Source organism: Opisthocomus hoazin, chromosome 1 (assembly GCF_030867145.1).
Source record: "Opisthocomus hoazin isolate bOpiHoa1 chromosome 1, bOpiHoa1.hap1, whole genome shotgun sequence".
Taxonomy (NCBI): domain Eukaryota; kingdom Metazoa; phylum Chordata; class Aves; order Opisthocomiformes; family Opisthocomidae; genus Opisthocomus; species Opisthocomus hoazin.
In genome coordinates, this window is record NC_134414.1 from 149543442 (window position 1) to 149565361 (window position 21920).

General features: G+C 40.4%; 1 protein-coding gene across 4 annotated transcripts in view; it reads left to right on the forward strand.

The window, feature by feature from the left end:
- RIMKLB (ribosomal modification protein rimK like family member B) overlaps nucleotides 1–21920 on the forward strand; it is a 57299-nt gene that overhangs the window by 33159 nt on the left and 2220 nt on the right. For 2 of the 4 annotated variants that reach the window (XM_075441222.1, XM_075441232.1), the window contains 4 exons: nucleotides 5030–5260; nucleotides 7122–7208; nucleotides 10297–10500; nucleotides 11955–17031. In XM_075441222.1, the coding sequence (XP_075297337.1) occupies nucleotides 5030–5260; nucleotides 7122–7208; nucleotides 10297–10500; nucleotides 11955–12418 (986 nt within the window). In that variant the 3' untranslated portion in view covers nucleotides 12419–17031. Of the gene's footprint in view, nucleotides 1–5029; nucleotides 5261–7121; nucleotides 7209–10296; nucleotides 10501–11954; nucleotides 19003–21920 lie in introns of those variants that run through there. The other 2 variants (XR_012766032.1, XR_012766031.1) reach the window with 2 other exon arrangements.

Sequence of the window (21920 nt, forward strand, 5' to 3'; positions counted from 1 at the left end):
CGTTACTCTTATGTCAGTGTCCTTTGGGTTTCTTCCCCAGGCTGTGGATTCTGACATGTCCAGCTGCTTTAGTGTTTTCATCTCTCATAGTCTATCAATTAATAGTGATGATTTAAATGGTATAAAAATAGAAGCTTGATATCAGTAATTTGATTTGTATGTAAGCCTACCCAGATCTCCTTCTGCTTGTGTTTTAAATACTCTAAGCATTTAGCTTTGTATCATGCAGTTTTACTGAAGAAATTGGCTATGGTTCTGGAAGTAACATGCTGTACTTGAAGACCTGAATTTGAGTCCTAAGTACTTTGTGGTCTTGGTGACTCGGTTTGCTTTTTTTTTTTGACTGTTTTCCAAAATTATGATTTAGAATGAAAACACTTTTACAAATTTACATTGTATTACTGAGATTTTTTTTTTGTTAAAAATGCCTGCTGTTTGTGATGAAAGCTATAAAAGCTCTGTAATTTTTTTTTATGTCCTTTCAAATCTTGAAGATTTTAGACCTGTCTCCTGAAACTGTGTTCCTTCTGTGAAAACATTTGCATTGTTTCAGCTGAAAGTACAATTGTTCATAACGTGCAGACTGGACGTGAGATACTGCTTTGCAGTAGCTGTTAATCTGCTGATGAAGTGATTCCTGTAGAGACTGGGGGGGTTTGTGTAGAGTGCAAACGGAATGGAACAAGTCTCAGAAATCTGTAACAATTTAAAATACTGCTGGGGTGTGAATTAAGATGTTCAGAAGTCGCACACAGTTTCTTGAAATCTTGATCTTTTTTAGCCCTTCATAATGCTATCAACGGAGAAATATGGTTCTTAGAGGTTCTAAAAGCACAAGAAAGGAGGATAACTGGGTAGACAAAGCACCATTGTAGAAGGTGTGAGCCCACAGTCTGCGAATCTATGTACACTGGCTGTGGATGTGATTGACTTGCAGAAGTGTGTTTAGCTTGCGCGCTTTAGGGGATGTTGTTAGAATGCCTGTATTTGGGCACGTAGTTTGTCACAGTTGTGTAGTGAGATTCATGATTGTAGAGTCCCTTCCCTGAGGCTGAAGGTCAAACATTTTGCCTTGTGTTTTGCTGTAGGATGGGAACAAGAACATAGTCAGCTTAGGAGACTTCGCTGATGGGCAGCAACTTGTGAAGTCAGGATTACTCAGTTTTTTTTATATGTCTGTATTTTGAGGCATTTCATTTGGAATGTGTACCACCTAAATAGCAACTCTCCTAAGAGTGAGGCTTGTTGATTGATAAGTTGTGATCGTGAGATAAATTTGTTATAGAGAAGAAGAGACAGAAGGTACTAAAATAACCCCTCATGCATGAATAAGGGCTGGGAAGTTGCAGAATTTTGTGGGTTTTCCAAAGTATGTGCATCCATCCTAAAATTGTGCTAAATCAGGTTGTAGAGAGGCAACTATCATCTGGAGTATCTAGCCGGGCAAATAGGCTCTATCATGTTAGAAGTTTCTGTCTCAGGAGCTTTCTTAGGGTATGGATGCATGTCTTCTGATCTCACTGGCAACAGCAGTAGAAATTTCTGCCTCTTTCTTCTGTCTTCACCAGAGTTTAAGGCTGCATCCATTTTCTGTGGACTTTGCAGGTTCATGTGGTGGATTCTAATCTGTTTGGGTCAAAATAAGCCTTTTTTAGCAGACACCAGCTTTAAGCTTTAAGATCACCTGCTGTTCTTTGGGAACGAAAAGCAGCATGACTGGTTGGGCCAACTGATGGGGAATCATGCATTTATGCACTCAGTTCTGTCATGTGCTGCTTTGAGCTGTCTTTGAGCAAAACTTGAGGCTTTTTGGCTTTATTTGAAGGATATGATGTAACTGGTCAGGTGCATGCGCAGGTAATTACAGTTTGCATTGCAAAAATTCCTTTTGCACTTTCATCTGAATACTGTGATGATGTTTGGTGTATAATGCTAAAGGTCTACCGTATTCCATTTTGGAAAGTTTCATCTTGCAGAGAAAAAACAAAGAAAGCTGATAGTGAGTGAAACACAAGGCCTTATTCAAGTGTAGGGCTTACATGTGTTTTTATAGTGTGATAGTCCAGCTTAGGAGTCTTTTATCTCATAGGGCCAAAGAATACTCAAATGTTTTATGATAACCTAAGAAAATGTTCCCCAGGGACTGGTAAAATGTTTGTTATATGTTGGTAAAGTTTGTAGTATTAGATGAGCATGAAATCCCCCTTTCCTGGCTCTCAGTGTTGGTATGTCAAAGGACTGTATAGCTGTCAGTTTGCCATGTCTACTGTGTCACAGGCATCCACCGAGAAAGCCAACAAATGGGCCAACTTGTTATTTGTCAAGGTACTTCTGTGTGATCTGAACATCTGCCTGCTGTGTGTTTGTGAGGTTGTCTCATTGTCCACAGACAGCTGTGAATGTAACTCGCCACTGCTGTTCTGTTACTGGGATGGTACTATTACTGCAAAGCAAAGTAAGTTCATCTGCATTTTCAAAAAAAAGTTTCATTACCTCTTAACCACTTTTTAAGTCTCTGTAATGTATCTTTTTTTCCTTTCTTCCTGTTTGAATTCATGAATTGGTTCTTTGGAAAAGGGATTATTTGTATGCATTGGTACCTTCAGTGTTACTGCTTTCAGCACATCATGGTGAATAAATATTATCAGCCCACTCATCAGTAATGACCATTAACCTGAGTATTAACTGCTGGGTCTCAGATGGAATGCTGAATACAAACTTGTTCCAAAATGGCAGAATCTGGCTCTCCTTTTTTCTGTAATAAATCTGCTTCTGTTTGCAGCACTGTGTTGCTGGGAGACTGCAGCTAATTTTTATGGCGCATGTCAGTAGTAGTGATTCAAATTATACATTTCACTGAGTGGCTCTTTGTTTGTAAACTGTCTTCTATGAGACATTTAACTGTCTTTTTTTGTTCTGGGGAGAGCAGTATCCAGACCAGAGAAAATGACTGAATCTCAAACAAATGCTCAGATTGTTCTGTTGATAACTCCGGGGGGGATGGTGGCCTGGCTGAATTTACACCAGTCTGGTAGTCAAGTCTAACACAGGTATTCAGGAGGATTCCAGGTGAGGTGTATACATCATCTGAAACTGCTGTTTTTCTTTCTCAGACTCCATGGTGCAAAACTTCAGCATGTGGTGTGGCTTTAAAGCCAAACAATAAAATAGTCTCTGAGAGATTATGAATTAGAAAACTATGTAGTTTTGGTTCGCAACAAAGATACAGTGGCAATTTTGGGACTCTGTAGAAAATGCAGTCCTTTTTGAAATGATTTTTACACAGCTTGCACATGGATCAGGACACGCGTGTAATCACAGTGGCAAAAAGTGGGTGTAACTGGGCGTGCAGCTGAATGAGAAATTACACGTGTAAGGTGGAATCTGACTAATAATCTAAAAATCTTTTGGTTGCTGAATCTGTACTCCATTTCTGGCTAAAGGAGATGGTAGTCCATTTCCTGATGTTCACATTCCGCTTAGGTTTCTGTCAGTGTCTTGTTTTTAAGCTTGCTTGAGAAGCCTCTGTAAAATGGTGCGCGTGTGTGTCTGAAGCCTGCTTGCTTAAACACGCAAGTCATGTCAGCTGCAATGCGGCAGTGCTTGGTGCTAATGAGGTGAGCAGCCAGAGCACCCGTCTGCTTATGTTTTCTCATCTCCGTGCAATTATGGCAACGGGAATTGGAAAAAGGGTTTTGCATTGGCTATGGCTCTGTTTTGGCCTTTCCAGCGTGTGGTTCTGTGTCCTCCTGAGGACTGGGCAGCATATTTCTACTTCCATTTTAGGAGTTAGATGGTTGCTTCACTATATTTAAGCAGCTGCTTAAATATACCCTGGTTGGGAGAAGAAAAGCAAACCGGAAGTACAGAGAGGGGGGCACACCCCACCCCATCCACCCCTCCTTCCCAGTTAATTCACTTGCACCTTTAAATGAAATCTATCACCTGGCAGTGTGTGCCTTCAGGTTGAGTAGATGCAAGTCTGTATTTGAAAAGTAACATTTTTGGAATGGAGCTAATCAGGTAATTAATTTGGACTAGATCTGAATAGTTTCAGCTGGCCTTTCATAGGCGCAGAAATGCAGATGCACTGCGATTTCTAGGCTCACCTTCTTTCTCTTTTTTTTAACCCTTAAGGTGCTGACAGCAGTGTGAGCTGTGTATTTTACACTGAAGTCAGAAAGTTTTACTTTGAACATAAGGCAAATAAAGTGAATATCAAAATCCTGTTTGTCTTTTCCCATCCTCAGATGCCAGACTGTCTTCAGTGAGCTTGATGCCCTCCTGTGCAATCCTATCGTATTCCCATTCCTGCAGACTGTCTTTCAGTGTTCCTTTTTCAGATATATAGTCTGCAGAACTGTAGGTCATGATTAAATAATACGTTGGTCTTGGTGGCAAAGTTGGCTTTCCTTCTAGTTCCTGCCTTAATGTCGCGGGGTGCTGCTCTGTTAGTTGATAAAGTTATTTCTGAGTACTTGGTATAAATCAGATTGTTGAAATTATCTGTGTTAAAAATACTGTTGTTTATTTTTTTTAAGGGTCATATCTAGTCTCTGTTACTTTGGCAATATGTTGTGTAACGTGATACCACAAACAGAGGGATCAATACAGCTGGGACTGGGAAAGGTGTGAACCGTATCATGCAGGCAAGAACCAGCAGTGGGAGGCAGGAACCTCCTGAGCTATTGATACTGCTGATGTGAATGTAGCGTGCAGCTAACACCCGGGGAAAGGATGACTGGTCAACCCATAGAAAAAGCCCTTCGCTCTGGGAAGGAGCCCGGGATCGTGTGCCCTAATACAGTCTGTTCTTTACCTAGTCCTAGTTTTAAGTGGGTTAAGAATGACGTGTATGAAACAGCACAGCTGACAAGATGCATTTTAGGCAGAGGTGTGCTGTATTAACGCTCACTGTTGAAGTCTGGTATCTCGGTTGTAATCACATATAGTGCAGTATTTCTTTGCCTATTTACCTTCTCCTGAAGACCTTGTAGTTGACTGGGATGCTGTTCTCTTCCCTTTTTAGGTCTCCGGGTGAATGGGGAGCTCATTACTGCTTACCCGCAAGTGGTGGTTGTGCGTGTTCCAACACCTTGGGTCCAGAGTGACAGCGATATCACAGTCCTTCGCCATCTAGAGAAGATGGGCTGTCGATTGATGAATCGTCCCCAAGCCATCCTCAACTGTGTCAACAAGTTCTGGACGTTTCAGGAACTTGCTGGTCATGGTGTGCCTCTTCCAGACACTTTTTCATATGGTAAGGCTTTTGGATCAAAAGGGTGGCATAGTTGCCTACTGTAATTTATGCTTCTACAGAGCAAAAGATGTGAGTCAAGTTTTGGAAATCCATAGAACTAAGTAGCATGAGGCTAGTTCCACAGAGATGTGTTCAGTAACCAGAAAAGAGAATTAAAAGTTCTTTTTTTGGCTTTGTTGATTGGCTGTGATGCTTTGGGAAGAGTATTTTAACTGTACCTCAGCCTCCCAGGCAACTGACTTCCGCTGTTACTAGTAACACACTTTGAACTCCTTTCCAGTTGCCTGAAACAACAGACAAGAACTTGGGGAACTAAATATCATAGGATACTATAAAGATGCAGACTTTGTTAAAACCTGAAAGTAGGTTAAACTTCTATATGAATAAAAATATCTGCAAATATATTAGTTATTGTGAAAGGACAAAAGGAGTACAGGCCCTCGTGTTCAACTTTCAACAATTGTTTGGGGTTTGTTTCCCACCAGCACAGTTAATAATTAATGTTTCTTGTGCCTGCATCTGGAGTCTCTGGTTCCTGACAGAGTGCTAGATTAGAGGAACCATTTGTCTGAGCTACCCTGATGCTATTTCTGCTTTTAATTACAATATATTAAAGAATTGAAGATACCTGTCAGCCTTCCTTTCCTATTTGGGAAATACCAGTGCTTTCCTCCCCTTTGTGTGGTTGCACCAATAGGCTTCTGTAGGGGAAAATGGACAAAAACAAACCCATGGGTTTCCATCAATTACTGCGAATTACTGTTTCCATCAATTACTGTGAAAAAATGTTTGAGAAGATACATACCCTTTATTTAGAGATGTGATTGCTCTAGTTCTTTGAAAAGGGAATGAGTTTTTAATTTTTTGGGGGGGGGAAGGTGAGACAATGAATGATGGTGTAACTGCAGAACATCTCTATTTGTTCATAACTCCCAGCCACGTCTTTTAATGCCTGCCTCTGGAATTTGACAGAAGCACAACCATTCCCCTCCCCCTCTTTTTAACACAAATATCAAGTTATCAGTGAGAGCTGTCTTTGCCAAGAAAAACAGGATGTGCTGAATGACATGTTATTCCATGGCATGCATTAAAATCCATGGCAGGGTAGTGAAGGCTGCTGTTGGCTTTGTGACCAGTGTCTTGGCTTGGCTTCTGCGCTTGACTGCACATGCTGTTAGAGGAGTCTCATTCCTTTGTCTGCTGACTTTCTCTGCTGTATTTCTCGTACTGTGGTCAGCCTTCTGTGAATTGAACTGAACTCAAAAAATACTGAAGTATCAACCATAATCATGTGAATGGTCATTAAAGCTACTCTCTAAGGTGCTTACAGATGCAATGAGACGAAAAGTTTGAAGTACTACTTCAGGATATAGGGAGAACGAGATGCAGGAGACTTAAGCCTTGGAAAGGGGGGAGGTGGAGTGACAAGATTTGGGTTGTTGCTGCTCTCTGGATTATGCCTTGTCTTTGTATTCCCTGTTGCTTTCCTGGTTAGTGGTTTGGATGGAACGTTACTGATGTTACGTCTGTGCTATTTTCCTGCTAGACCTTTGAAAAGATGGGAGTTGATAAACTGCAAAAAGATGGTAGAATTGGGGCATTCAGATTTGGAAGACTGAATTGAGCCTTTTGGGGTTGTGATCAAGAGGCCCTTGTCAACTTGTGTCTTCCATTTCAAAGGAAGTAGGAGTCAGTATCCCACAGATTACAAACGCCTTCAAAGTCTGATCATGCTCCATGACCAAGTTTCTCTTAACTGATATCTAAGCTGTAAGGGTGGGAGAAATGTGTGGCAATTACATCCCCAATTTGGCCACACCAAATTGGTGGCACATAATATTGTTGGTTTTCTTTTTGCCAGGTGGTCATGAGAATTTTGCCAAAATGATTGATGAGGCGGAAGTGCTGGAGTTCCCTATGGTGGTGAAGAACACGCGGGGTCACCGAGGTGGGTGTGAGGTCAGGGGCGAGGACAAGGAGTATTCTGAGCAGCACTCTTAAAGATTTTGTCTTGTTAAGGGATGATAGTTAAGAAGATCTTCTGTTAGGTGTTGGACTTCTTTGTGCTATATCTAAATTCAGCCGCCCTTCAAGTTCTGAATGTTGAGTAGGCTGCAACACTGGGAAGCAGTTCTAGTAGAACATAATCTTGCAATAGCACGGGAGATAGGGGTTCAAAATTATGGTGCATTGGTGACTTCTGTGAGGAAAGCTTTGAACTGGAATAATGGAAGCTCTGGCCTTAGGGAAGTAGAGAGAAGCCTGCATGGACACCTCAGTCCCTGGAGGTGTTCAAAAAATGTGTAGATGTGGCACTTCAGGAGGTGGTTTAGCAGGCATGGTGGTGTTGGGTTGGCGGTTGGACCTGGTGATCTTAGAGGTCTTTTCCAACCTTAATGGTTCTATGATTCTGTGATTCTATTCTATGATTCTATGATTTTAGGGATGTTTCTAAATAGGCAGAAGAAATAAAATCTTAGTTCATTCAGTCTTAATTTGAATTTTTTTCCTACTTTGCCTATAATTAGGATTCTGATGTAAATAAAATCTCATGTATGGTTTGTCAAACTGGATCTCTGTTTTTCAGAAAAGTATCTCTGACTGCTGGTGATAATACAACAATGTCAGATTAAATTGTTCTGTTACCAGTTTTGTTTTAAGCATGGAATATGAAACAATACATCAATTTTGTTTAGTGTTAGTGATCTACTAAAGGAAACGAGGTTTAAAATCAGTTTCAGAGGTTCTTTGCACAGGAGGTTGCACTGTTTTTTATTTTCTTTAAAACCAATTTAATAAATATTAGAAGTAAAAAGAGACTGAAATCAAAGTTTAATCACATAAACCAGCAGTTACCTTACACAAAAGCATAACAAAAAGACACTACTTTTATTGTCCGTCGGTTTGTTCCCACTCTGTGCTGCTCTGATGCATCTCTTCTGCATCTCTTCTGCTGGCATGAGTGTTGCTGTAGCTATGCAGTAAAAGGATTTAGGAACTGACGTTGGATGAATCTAGATGGGTTATTTTTACTCGGATTAATTCCTTACATGAATTTCGTATACTCGCACAAATGCTTTGTTAATGTAGTGGAAGAGTAAGAGCAAAAGGCTGGGGCAGAGGAAGCTCAGGCCTGCTTCTGTTGGCCGTAATACCTGTTTATATGGTTTTAAAGTGCTTGTGGAGCTGTGAAGCCAAGTTGGAGTTTGCAGCAAGCTGAATTTGACAACTGTGGAGTGTCTGAGCCAGTGGATTTGAGTTGACACTGCCTCTTGTTAAGATCTACTAAATAATTATAGAGTTTGCAGCTATTGACTTTCTTCTCCATTTTTTAGCTAGAATCCATGTAAATGTCTGTTTACAAGTTTTGCTTTAGAGCACTTAAAATTCCAGGCACTTTCATGGAAACTTATGCACAGTCCATATCCTTTCACATTAAGAGAGTTGGGGAAACTTGTTCAAATTAATTGAAGAGCAGCCATTTGCGAATTGTATTTTAAAAAAACAGGCAAACATGGTCATAGGTACTGGCTGATGAATAAAAGTCATACTCTACTAGGCCTGTTTTCTGTGTAGTTTGCTGCTGCAATAAATGGGCCAGTCTTATTTTTGCCAGGATGTCGTGATGCTGCATAATTCCTGAGAGCTAAGTAGTTCCCCTCCCAAGACATCACTCTCCCTATCCCATTTTAGGAGTACAGTAGGATTATGAGTGCCTGTAGGAGATCTGAAGTTGGTAGTGGGAGAAAGCACGTAGAGGCTTTTGCTGTCTTGTCATGATTTTTAAGCCTACATTCTGATTCTCTGTTTGTGATGAGAAATTCCATGTTCCTGAAGTAATGTTCTGTGTTATGGAGACCTTAAATCCTAATGAAGCAGGGGCTGCTCCAGTTGGGCTTTGGGGCACATGGGGGAATTCTTCACATGTTATTTCCCCTGGTTCTGCTACTGCTGCATTTCTGTTCCCTTAGTAAGATAGGCAGTTTATTAATTGACTTTTGTACTCTGTTAACATTGTAGCATAACTGAGTGACAGTTCTACCACGAACAAAAATTTGTGCAGCCTTATTGCAAAACAGAAATCTAGTGTGACACATAGAAGAGTCCTTAAGAAAGGGGAAAAGGACTTGGGAAATGTAGCTAAAGATGGAAAGAGATGCCATCTTGTGAGACTAGAAATGAGATGGGAAGTGATGGAATCTGTTTCAGGAGTGACTTTCATCAGTATTAGTACAATTGGAAAGAACAAGTCTTTAGTGTGCTCTAGAAATGAAGGGGAATGGAATGACATGTTTTAGGGTAAACAAAACAAGTCCTTGAGCTGTTTCCTTGCAGAAAAACTAGTGATTTCTAAGGATTTTTTTTTCAAAATTGTGGTACATTCCATTCATTTTGCCTTGTGGAACCTTCTGCTGAATTGTCGTGGATACTGTGGAGTCTGGTGTTTTCCTCTGAACGTCATTGTTCCACTGCAAAGCCCTATCCTGGAGTTGTGAGCCCTTGTGAGTGTTGGGATGAGCAGCTCTCGGCAGCTTCCCAACAGAGAAGCGGTTGGTTCTGCAGCGGCACACTAGCAACTTTAGAGTTCTTAGCTGCCTGGTGTGCAGCAGTTTCGTGTCACCGGTTCCTCTGTGACAAAGCTGTAGGCTGCGGGTCCAGTCCTCTTGCATAAACAAAACTGTGTTGTTAATTAAATGTCTGCTGCTCTTCAAGTATTTCTTCCTTTATTCTCTCATTCAGAACTTGTACCAAAAGGAGTTGAAATTACAAGACCGCTTCCTTTAGATAAAGATTTTAGGTTCTTTTTCTTTCTTCCCCCCTCCCCCCCGCCCCAGCTCCTCCACTCTGTCAGTTCTTGAACACTTGGAAGCACTGAAGCAGTGGAACACTGGTGTCCACAGAAGAATTTGTAGATGGGTATAAGTCACAGATGGGGCCTGTGAGAATGGGCAGCATTTACTTTTATGTGCTGAATCATTGGTGCAGCTCATATCACTAGCTTCTTCCAATCTTCCAATGTTCTTTTCTTCATACAGGTAAAGCTGTGTTCCTGGCACGAGACAAGCACCATTTGGCAGACCTAAGCCATTTGATCCGTCATGATGCCCCTTACTTATTTCAAAAATACGTTAAAGAGTCCCATGGCAAGGATGTACGTGTCATCGTAGTAGGAGGCCGTGTGGTGGGCACCATGCTCCGCTGCTCAACAGATGGGAGGATGCAGAGTAACTGCTCTCTTGGTAGGAAAAGCATTGTTCATAGTTTTAATCAGAATTTTTCAATCCAGTTGAAAAGTCACAAACCCAGCTGAAATAAGCTGCAGGTTTTATTTTGTATTAATTGTGCTTACTATTGGGGTTTTACAGAGGAAACACGGGAGTAAGGATTAAGTGAGGTGCGTGTTGAGCAAACCCAGAAGGAGAGACAATCTCTGCCCAAAGTATTAGGTGGATGGGATGGATGAAAAGGGGGGGAAAGTTCTAGGAAGACAAACGGAGCAGCTGATGTGGTAGTGGCAGTGTCATGCTAATGCCATGGTATCACTCATTTCATCCTGTTAAGAGGAACAGAAAAAGAAGGAAGACAGAAGACAAGACTGAGGGAGGTGGAGGGTACAGCCAGTTGGCAAGGGGGTAGAAGAGAGTGTTAAGGGGGGAAACTGTAGAAGGCAATAAACAGTTGGATTGCATTGTGCAGCTCCTGTGCTGCCTTAAGTCTGCAAGGCTCCTCCCTGCTGTCTTTTCCCCCGAAGACCATGTCTGGGAGGAAGAGGAAGGATAGTGCATTGGTTATAGCATACTCAGAACTGAGTTTCTGCATAGCGTTGGGTGTAGGACAGGGGGGTTTCTGAGGGTAGACAGAGGAAGGAGGGTTGAGGTTGCTTGGCTGAAACTGTGCTGAACCTGAGCAGGAATGGGGTAAAGTGTGTTCATGTGCAGTATGGTTTTGGTTAGTCAAAATGCGTGAGAGATTTTAATTGCTACTTGATGCTGAGGAAATATAGCCTGAACGATTTTTCTGATACATTTTTTTTTTTGTTATTGCTTGGATTTTTTCTTTTTTTTTAACTTAAGTGTTGTGGTAGGTAAAGTCTGAGTTGGTTAATACTTAGATGATGGACTGTGAACTGGACCAGTGGAGGTTCAGACATAAATATTCCCTAATTCTTGCTGTAGAGACAGTAACTGATGATAGCAAGCAGAGAGGGACATGAAATGATACTATCTTAACCCCTGTCTCCCTCAATTATATCTGTTAGAGCTGTAGTCTTATCAGGAACACGATTTAATTTTACTGAAAGATTTCGTGTGATAACTTACAAATATGCATGGAAAGCCTTTACCTTAGAAGTAACAAGGGTGGTTTGTTAGGTCATCATTTTAATATCCCAGGATCATAAAAATGCATTGTATCTTTCTTGACTAAAAAGTCAAGTTCTGGTTGTTGTCTGACTTGTTCTTCAAACAAGTCAGAATCTTAACTTGCCTTTGGCAGGTCAGAATCCTTTGAAATCCTGCTGTGGCTTCGAGTTCGTTAGTAGTCACTGTGGAGAGGAGGTTGCTTTCTGAGTCATCAGCAATATGCTTGCAGGCTCGCTTTGGAGCTTCCCAACCAGAAAGGACTAACCAGCTGAGAAGGATGTCAGTCACCCGTGACCAGACTACAGACAGCAAGTTTTTTTCACTTGTTCCAGGTGGCGTAGGGATGATGTGCTCACTGAGTGAACAAGGCAAGCAGTTGGCAGTCCAAGTGTCAAACATCCTGGGGATGGACGTGTGCGGCATTGACCTGCTGATGAAGGACGACGGTTCATTCTACGTCTGCGAGGCCAATGCAAATGTAGGTTTCATCGCCTTTGACAAGGCTTGTAATCTAGATGTAGCTGGTATCATAGCGGACTATGCCGCTTCTCTCCTTACCCCCGGTCGCTTGACGCGGCGCATGTCCTTGCTCTCTGTGGTGTCCACGGCAAGCGAGACTAGCGAGCCAGAGCTGGGCCCTCCAGCTAGTGCCGCTGTCGACAATATGAGTGCTAGCTCCAGCTCTGTCGACAGCGACCCTGAGACCACGGAGAGAGAGTTGCTCACCAAGCTCCCGGGGGCTCTATTCAACATGAACCAGCTATTAGCCAATGAGATCAAACTTCTTGTGGAGTGATGCCACGTGTAAATAGATGACCAACAGAACTCTCTCTTGTAAATTTTTTTTTTTTAAACCAACTTGCAATGCTGTTTATCAGAGAAGCTCAGAGGAATGACGAGGGAGGGGAGGGGGTGTCAATGAAGAGAGCAAGAGTAAAAGGCACGCATGCTCTGATTGCTGCCCATACTTTTTTGCGGAACATAAAATTGTGTTCACTCTTTGGCATCAGTTTTCTGATGAAGATGCTCGGTTCACAGCCCAAGTGGGAATTTTATGTGGATGCTGCTTTGGTCCCCCGATGTATTGCCATTCATGTGTGTTCACAGGCAAGCATTGAAGCATGATTCACACTTTTCACAGAAAGCTGTCTGGCAGCTCTCTAGAAACTTCTGTGAATTACTGCACCAGTTAAGTCTCTTCTACCTCTGTAAGGCTTGATCCTGTAAATTGCCGAGTGCCTCAGATTCTTGATGTGAATTGAAGGTGTTCAGTACCAGGTATTTCAAAGTTCCTGGACACCTACTGTTCCTACTCCTGTAGATGGGAGTTGTAAGTTCAGGATCTTTTTAAAGTCATCACTTTCTGAACTTGCAGGGTATGGCCTTGCAAATGATGAGGCTGAGAGAAGCGTCAGCTGACTTAACACGAGATATCTGTACAAATCTGTAATTTGTGCCATCTTGGTATTAATTGGCAGCTTTGTGTCTACATTTTTTTATAAAGCTTTTGAAGAAGGATTTTAGTACTTGTGTTTTTCTCATTTCAAATCCTGATTTTGGAAGGTATGTAGGGGAATTGGTCATATTCTGTTTGTGGCACAAGTGGCACGTTTTAACTGTTTTTTGCGTGATTGGAGGAGATAAACAGCACTGTAATGTTTGGTATGCAAAATAATGTTTAATCCAATGTGAAAAAGAATTACACTAGTTTAAAGCAAACGTGCATCGACTTGTATTTGTTAGTGTTTAGTCTTTTTGAGAGAGATCTGCAATGTTAATGTTCCTTTTTCTTTAATACATGCTAGTCCAACACACTCTTCTCTATGCCTGCATCTTTAACGGTGGCCAAAGTAAAAACACTGCAGACTGTTTGTTAAGAAAACACTGAGTTAAAGTGTGTACATTGGTGGGGTGGGGTTTTTTTGGTTTGTTTTTATTTTTTGCTTTTTTTTTGGAGGGGAGGCGTGGTAAGGTGTGGAGAAGGGAAAAGTCGATAAAAGTGATTAGACATCTAGAGGTAGTTTAGAATAAAGCTGCAGTTCATACAATACTTATCAGGCTTACTTTTTCCCTACTGAATATAAAAGCTGGTATTGGCAGAAATCCAAAGAGTATAACTGGGGAGAAATACTCAATTCTTAGCTTTGGGAAACATGCAGCAGATTTAAAAAAGAAACATCTAAAACAAAAAAAAAAAAAAAGGAAAAAGAAGGGGGGGAAGCAAAAGAAAAAAAAAAAGATAGCTCAGCCAGAATTAAAAAAAAAAAAAAAAGATACAACCTAAGTCACAAACAATTAACAGATTGATCCTGGACCCTCATATGTGTGGTGTGAGTGCACACACTTGTGTGTGTTTGTGTGTGCACATTTGCTTCGCTTGATTTCTTTTTGGGTTTTGGCTGTTTAGCTCCTAATTTTTTTCCAGGCTGCCTGATTTTTCCATAGTCCTTCTGGCTGTGCATTTTCTCATTAGCCTTGAGCTGTTTTGGAAAACAGATAGCCAAAACAGATACTGAGTCCATTTTTCAGTCCCTATCTTCTCCCTCCTTTTCCTCCTCCTTCTCCTCCTCCCTTTTCATTCCTTCTCATCCTCTGGGTTCATAAAGCCCTGGAACTATAGATATATATATATATAAATATAAAAAAGATAAGCCTCTTTTTTTAAAAACAAAAAGTAAAACGTTTACAATTGAAAAATAATCTTGTGAAAATAGGGTTTGTTTGGAGGGGGGTTGTGTGTGTGCAATGCTGCTGTTTTCTGGATACTTTAATGGAGCATGTTCCATGTACCCTCTGAGGCTCTGCACTGCCCACCTCTGTGGCCCTTCCTCACCCCTCTGCTGCTCTGCTGTTTTATCTTCACTTGGACCTTAAACACAACTCACGGACACTATGCAGAGAGTCTTCAAGAGGCAATAAACAGAACAGTATTAACCTGCTTTATGGAGGTTTGATCATGCTTCTTTGTACAGCTTGGTTTTTTTATTTTAAAAGGAATGTAATAAAATGGCTTTTTTTTTGTAGAATTAAATATTATTATTAAAATCAAGTGAAAGGTTGACTGTTGGTGTTAAGCAGGAGAGTGGACCAGCTGGTCCAGCAACAAAAGGAACCTCAGCAGTAAAGGTATCTTCAAATCTTTCTTCCTGAGCCTTCAAGCACACAGGTTATACCTGAAGAATATAAACGTCTTTAACTTCCATAAAGAGTTGCAGAACCACAGCACATGAAAGAAACCTAATTTTCTGGTCACTGAGCAGTAAACTGTCTCTTCCAGAGACTCCTCTCCCCTTGCTTGTTTATCTAAGAGGAATTTGGGTGGTGGTGTTTTTGTTGTGGAGGTTTTTTTTTTTTTTCATTTTCTTTTCCCTTTTCACTGGTAGGTGCTTGCACACCTTGAGAGGCTGATAGTCAGTCCTTTCATTTTCAGCTGTGGCACACAGTGGGAATGAGGAATAATAGCCGGGAGGAAACATGTACTAGTTGGTATAGTGAGACCTCTGTATTTCTATCACAAGAAAAGTCTTTTAGAGGAAAGAGCTGGTAACTGAACATTCTGAACTGTTTGTTGAGTCTCTGTAGTATTTTGCAGCTCACAGGAACTTTACACTTCTGTCACCCTTTCGGATTGTCCAGGTTACACCTCACAGTAGTAAAATTTGTGAAGTAAACAAAGATTTTTTTGAGACAAACAGTGGATTGCAAGATTTACAGTTTGGCTCCCTTGGGATGAGGTGCTCCTCTGTGGTTGATGCTTCTATTGCTAGTTTTGAGAGAAGTCTGTGCATAGTGGTCAGGGAGGGAGACAGCATTTGAAACATCATGTACATTTTTTTTGACATTGGGTATTGATACTGCGTGAAGACCTTGCATGAGGGTTGTTTGGTGCAAATGGGCACACTTGGCTCAGGTGTTTACTCCCTACTTATCCATTGCTCCTGAAATAGTGAAATGCATAGAATGGGCTGGGGGTGCGAGGGGGGTGTCTGGTTTTTACTTAGAGGAAAAAAACACCGAGAAATCTAGCCTGTGGTAACCAGGCAGTGTTTCCCATTGAAGGTGGACTTTACAGAGGTCAGCGTTATACACTGTATTCCTTCGGTTCCATATGCTGAAAAACACATGCTAAACTTTCATACAGTTGCACTAACACTATGTCCATATGTGGGTTTGGAAGCGTGTGCTGAGAAAATGGTCAATGTAGTGCTGGATTACAATAGTGCTAATACAGCTGATGGTGGTACAACTATTTTCATATATTTTACTGTTTGAAAGAGCTAGTTAGAAATTCCTGTTTGCAAGAATAAGATGCTTAAACTATATCTGATGCAATTTTGTTCTTTGTAACACTGGAGATTGTCTTCTGTTCAACTTGCCATATTTATGGTTGATGTCTTGCTATGTCAATGTACGGATTGTATCTGAAACATTGTATTTAATGTTTTAAATGTGTTTTTATAAAACCTTTTCTTGGAATGTTACAACACCTCACTTATAACACAATGTCGATGCTTGATGCATATGTGGACTGTTCAATGTTTTTGTTTTAAGCTGATGGTCACTCTTGGAGCACTTTCTCCCACTTTGTGTGCTGTCTTTTATGTGTGATACTTAACTCGGGAAGTAACCTCTGGAACATCTGTGTATGTCAGACACAAAGGAGATGCTTCTTCAGATGTTATACGGGACTTCAAAATCCAACAAATGGAACCAGTGACATTTGCTAAATGCTTTCTCCCCTTTATTGCAAAAATCTGTCAGTTAAATACATAAGGGACCGTAAGGGCTTAGACTTTAAAAGCAAATCGCATGTGCAGTATCTTTCTCATGGCTGACTCTTTTTGAGAAGGTTTATGGGCTTTATGGCTGGTGTGAGACACACGACCCACTCCTGTTCTCTCTGTGGAATAGTAGGTGCTCGGACAGGTAACCTCTGTTGCTACTGTCTTTTTTTTAATTTTTAATTTTTTTCACTGTTCTAGGAATTGCTGTAAACTGAACAATGCAGGATTTATAACCAGATGTTTGCTGCTTTTTTCCTTTGTTTTATTTCTTTAAGTCTTTCTTCACCTTTGAGGGTGACTTTTGGAGTATTCTGACGGTGGATCTTGGCCTGCTGTTGGAAGTCTCCAAGCCTCTCACATTTCCAATTTGAGTTGAAAAGCTTTTGTTTTGTTTATTTGTTTAAACCAATGACACAAGTGAGATGTGCGGATTTTGGGTGGGATTTGTTGTTGCTCTATTTTGTGTGACTTATTCTCCCTTTTTTTACAGAAATCTGTTCTAACAGTTCACAATTTGTTACTGTTCTTTGCAAAACTTTTCAGGAGCCAAAAAAGTCAAACAATCCAGAGAAAACCTTCCCTTCTCCCCTTTCCGATGGCGAGAGTGAGAACTTATGAAAAGTCCTTGAGAATGTTCCTTCCTAAACTTTTCTCCCCAGTAATGCAAGTGGTAAAGCAGTAAATGCAGCAATTTGGTGACATCCAAAACCGACCTGTTGTCAGGTAAATTAACTCTTTTCTGCTCTTACTGTAACCTTCATAAGTTTGCTAACTTGTCTGCCTTCATTTCTTCCCATCAGTTCATCTTGGTGAAACTTTTTGAATGGTTTCTTTAACACTGATATTTACAGCAAATCCTGCTTTTCTTCTGTATTTTCCATCCTTTTACGTGTTGACCTTTAAGAAAACTGTCATTGTCCTTTGCTTTACTCAGCTGAGACAAAAGCGAGTCCCCTCATGTAAGTATGTGAGGGGACTAATGCGTTTATTCCTTACCACTTCTAGGTAGTTTGCCTTCAAGTGTATTATTTTAGCTTAGGTTTTTGAAAGATACGATGCTTTCCATTTGCCAAGTGAACATAAAATATAACTGCATCGATTAGGAGTTGATAGATATGAGAAACTAGAACTAAGAACATTAAATTAAATTATTAAAATTCAATAGAGCAGGATCCTGTAAAGAGGACAGCTAGGAGGATACACGTGCCAAACAAAAAAGCCTGTGGCACTGATTGTTTCTGTTTGTGGTGGATGGGGTGATAGTTTTATTGTTGCCCTTACTGCTATATCTAAGTACTTGTACACTTTTATCCTTCTCTGGTAATTCCCTCCCTTAATCTCAAACCACTTAAAAGTGCTAGGAACTTAGTATTTTTTTACTTCATTTAAGGAGGACAATCTGTGTTTTACTCACAGAGGTAAATATCTGACAGTTGGAATACCTTTCAAAGTGGAAGAGTATGAGCCTTCAGACAGGCTTCCAAGTTTCCTGATGCAGTATTTTATTTCCCGTGACATCTGTAAAGAATTAGCACTTGTTTCAGACTTTATTCTGTATACATTAATAGCTCTTCTAATCATCATAAAGTAGTCTATTTTTCATATTCTCAATTTATATTTTCCTGTAACACAGCAAATCTGTCAGCAATACCATAAATTGCAGCTCCAAATTAAGGTGGGAGGGAATAATTTTAGAGCCAAATTTTGCTCTCAGTTACACTGAGATAAACCTGGAATCACTCTGTGAAAGTCAGTGGAGTGATATGCAATTTCACTGGTATAATTGAATGTGTAATTTGTGTCCTTAATTTTACTTGCAATATAATTTTACAGATCTGTTATACTTATGTTTCCAATGCTTTTTCCTTTCAGACACACCCACTTCTTTCGTCTCAGCACTGGGCAGGCCTATTCCTTTATTTGTGTATATTTTTGTGCATCAGCTGCTATAGGACACGGGTGTAACACTTTCAGGCATGTGGTTGGGTGTCTTGTTCGGGGAGAGATTTGTGGGTTTGTAATAATGTCTAAAAAAAAAGAATTTATTTTCCTCAAATTTGTTGAACAAATTCTTGTTGGCTCACCGTTTTGCATCTCTAACCTCATTATATATATGTTACGTGAAGATTTTCATGAAAGAGATACAGTACTAGTTCTTTGCAGTGTATGCAGATGAGATTTAGTGGGGAGAGTTCAAAATTTGCTGCATTCTGCAGAAGTTAATGTCTTAATATTTAAAGGTGGTTTTACAGATCATGCTCCTTCCTCTTTATGGAGTGGCTTTCAAAGCCTTGTATTGATCTTGGTTGTGCCCAGTGCTTTGCCCAGTGTATGGGGAAGTGTTGTAGAACTTGAATACGCCATGATAGCTTAGACAAAGGATGATTATTATGTGCATGCTGAACAAGAACTTCTTCTATATGCCCTTCTGCTGCAACAGAGTAATAAAACTGGTAGGTGGCAGCAGCAGCAGAAGAAACTCACGTGACTGTGACCTCAGAAACCTCCAGTACTGGGAGAAATGGATTGCAAAATATTAACTCAAGTAAGAGGGACAGAGGAGAGAGGCAGAGTCCCTGAACTGTCCCTTTGAATGGTGAGTCTAATTTACAGAATTCTAACCATTGAAAAACTAGTTGTAGCACATTGATCTATCTGATTTGGTGTTTGGTTACCTGATGTCCTAATTCTGATCTTTGATTCAGCATTCTGGTTTCCCCACTGCCTCTATAAGGCACAGTATACACCTTTAAAAACTAAACTTCACTGAAATTGCCACATCTTAAGAGTATTGGAAAATAAGGCAGAAAGGAATTTGTCTAGTCTGTCCATTTCTCTGCGCCACAGGGAGATAAGTCATAGTTATGCCATTGGTGACATGTTTTAACCTAGTTTAAAAACCAAGGAATAAATGGGGAAGATTCTGCAGTCTTACCTGTGGAATTTTACTGTATGAAGGTAAAAAGCATCCTTACTGCCAGCCAGTGGTCAACTTCATGGGATGAGAGAGGCCATCTGCTTTGTTTGCTGCTTCCTTTTTTGCCCATCTGCTATCTAATGGTACTTTTGGGATGATTCTTTTATGTACTTCTTGTACATATAGGTCTCTTGAGATGTTTCTGAGTATTTTATCATCATGCTGCTTGGTGATAACTGAAATTACACGTGTGTATACATATATTTAAAATTTCACATCAAATGTTGGTTCCTTTGAATCTAAATCCTGGTACCCCTTTGAGTGTGAAGAGCTTCTAGCATTGTCAGCATGCATTCTTTCTGAGCAGGGAGCGTAGTTTGCAAAACATATAATAAGCAACCAGGTTCAGGCTGTAATGACACTATAAGAACTCAGAATTTTCATGTGGTACATGGTGGTTACTTGAGAATTAGGGACAAGAGCAGGGACTCACCTACAACAAATAGATAGGTTTGGCATTAAGTCTAAATCGAAGCCTTAAATCACTAATTCTGTCCGTTAGGGCGCAGTGGTGCACACTTACTGAAATGGAACCAGATGAATTTTTCAAAATTCCTGTATGAAGTTTCCTATATATAAAACACGTCTTTAAGACTTTCCCCTCTGTTTCTAAATCCTGGTCTTTTTTTTATTAGTTTAACTAGTGATATCAGTAAATCAAAACTGGTAAGTACAGAAGGTAAATTGCATCTTAGGTTTGTACCAGTCTTTAGCCCATTATAATATAATGAAAAGGATTTAAGGACTTCTGATTAATTGCAATGCTCAAATGTCTTTACATAGCACTTAATAAAAATTTGTTTATACATAATATTGAGAGTTTTTTTGTAAGATAAGATACTGATACAGGAACAAAGTAAAAAATGCGAAATGTTCTTAGGCATCCAAATGCTGTCAGTCCCAAATTTGGAAATACTACTTTTGTAATCAGAATATATATTGATATGCAGAACACAGCAGTAGCTTTTGTACTTTCATAAATATTTCTAGTTTACTTACAGCTAAGTAGTAGTTGATAAATGCCAAATTCTGTTTCCTGTTGTCATCTGGGGGAGTCACACTAAAATCGGGAACAACACTTACATGTGGAATCTAAGCTGGTTTTGATACTCAGGCAAACAAATAGTCTCCAGTGCATATCAGGTACCGCTTAAGACTGTAGACAACTGGTGTGCTTTTCTCAGTAGCTTCTCACTTTTCATACAACCTTTAAAAGTAGTACGTGGACCACAGGCTGGAAATCCCAGAACTGAGTTGCTGCAAAGTGAAAGATCATCAAATGTGCAAAATGAAAAATGTTTTGGATGAAGATTTGCAAAGAGTTTTGTTAAATATAGCGGTGAGCAAAGTCTACGTGTGAGATGAAGCTCATGGAGGAAGTTGTTTAAATCCAGTCAGACTGGAGATGTAAAAGAGAAAAATTGAGTTCTGGTAGTAGAAGCAGAGGAGTCTGAAGAGTATGTCAGTCTGTCAGCAGAGAGGGAGAAGGGGCAGTAAAACAGCTTTTGCTGATCTTGAGCATTCCTAGCTTACTGTTGCAAGGAGGAATCTCACCAGACTTTTCTGTACATAATATATGCCAGGCATGCTAGCCTTTGGGGACTGGATATCAAGGAGAAGAGCTGACAGTCGGTACAGAGCCCTTGATACAGAAACTAGCTGTAGCGCTTGCCTACTAGAATGAATGGTCATGTGGATTAAAAATGTTACTGCACAGAGTTTAGATGACAGTAATACCCGGGAAGAAGGGTGGTCATCTGGCCCTGAACATGGGCTTATTTGCCCGGAGATACCTGTAACTTTTGCTTCTCAGCATAGTAAGGGATGGAGACATAGAAATGTATATAAGCCTTTTGATGAGAAGGGGACCGTTCTGGGTGACTTTAAGTCAACTGTACAGGGAAGATTTTTGGGTATAAAAGAAGCAGGAGTTTAGAGTACTCTTGCACATCCTCCATGTTCTCACAGGTGGCTCTCAATACAAAAGAGTACATTTTTTTCCTACTAGATGTGATACAGCAAAGCATCCTGTTCTCTGCAACTTTGATGTCGTAGAGATTTGAAGAAGGCAGAATATTTTCCATTCTTACCGTAGACCTCCATGGGCAGGCAAGGGGTGGTATGTGTGTGAGAGGAGGAATGGATAGGGTCCTCACGCTGACTGAAAAGCAGATTATGGATTAGGCTGATAGAAGAGTTAGCATTTACATTGTACTTAAGCAAGAGATTTTCAGGGTATGTCTGCATCCCCCTTTTGTTCCACTTAGCAGGAGTACCTGTGTTACTAAAATATACAGAGTCTGCATAGTAATATGTCAGCGTATTAGGCTCTGCCAAGTGCGTGTGGCAGAAGGGCTTATAAAAAATTTATGTGAATTTTTGTGCATCAGCTAAGCCTACTTTTTTATTTGGAGGCAATTTGCTGTAGGTAACTGCATGTAGTACTCTGTCTACAGATTACATATTACAAATGTGTAACGCTGTTTGTTTGTTTGGAAGGAGATGTGTTTGGGGAGTTAAATATGTGATTCTGTTGC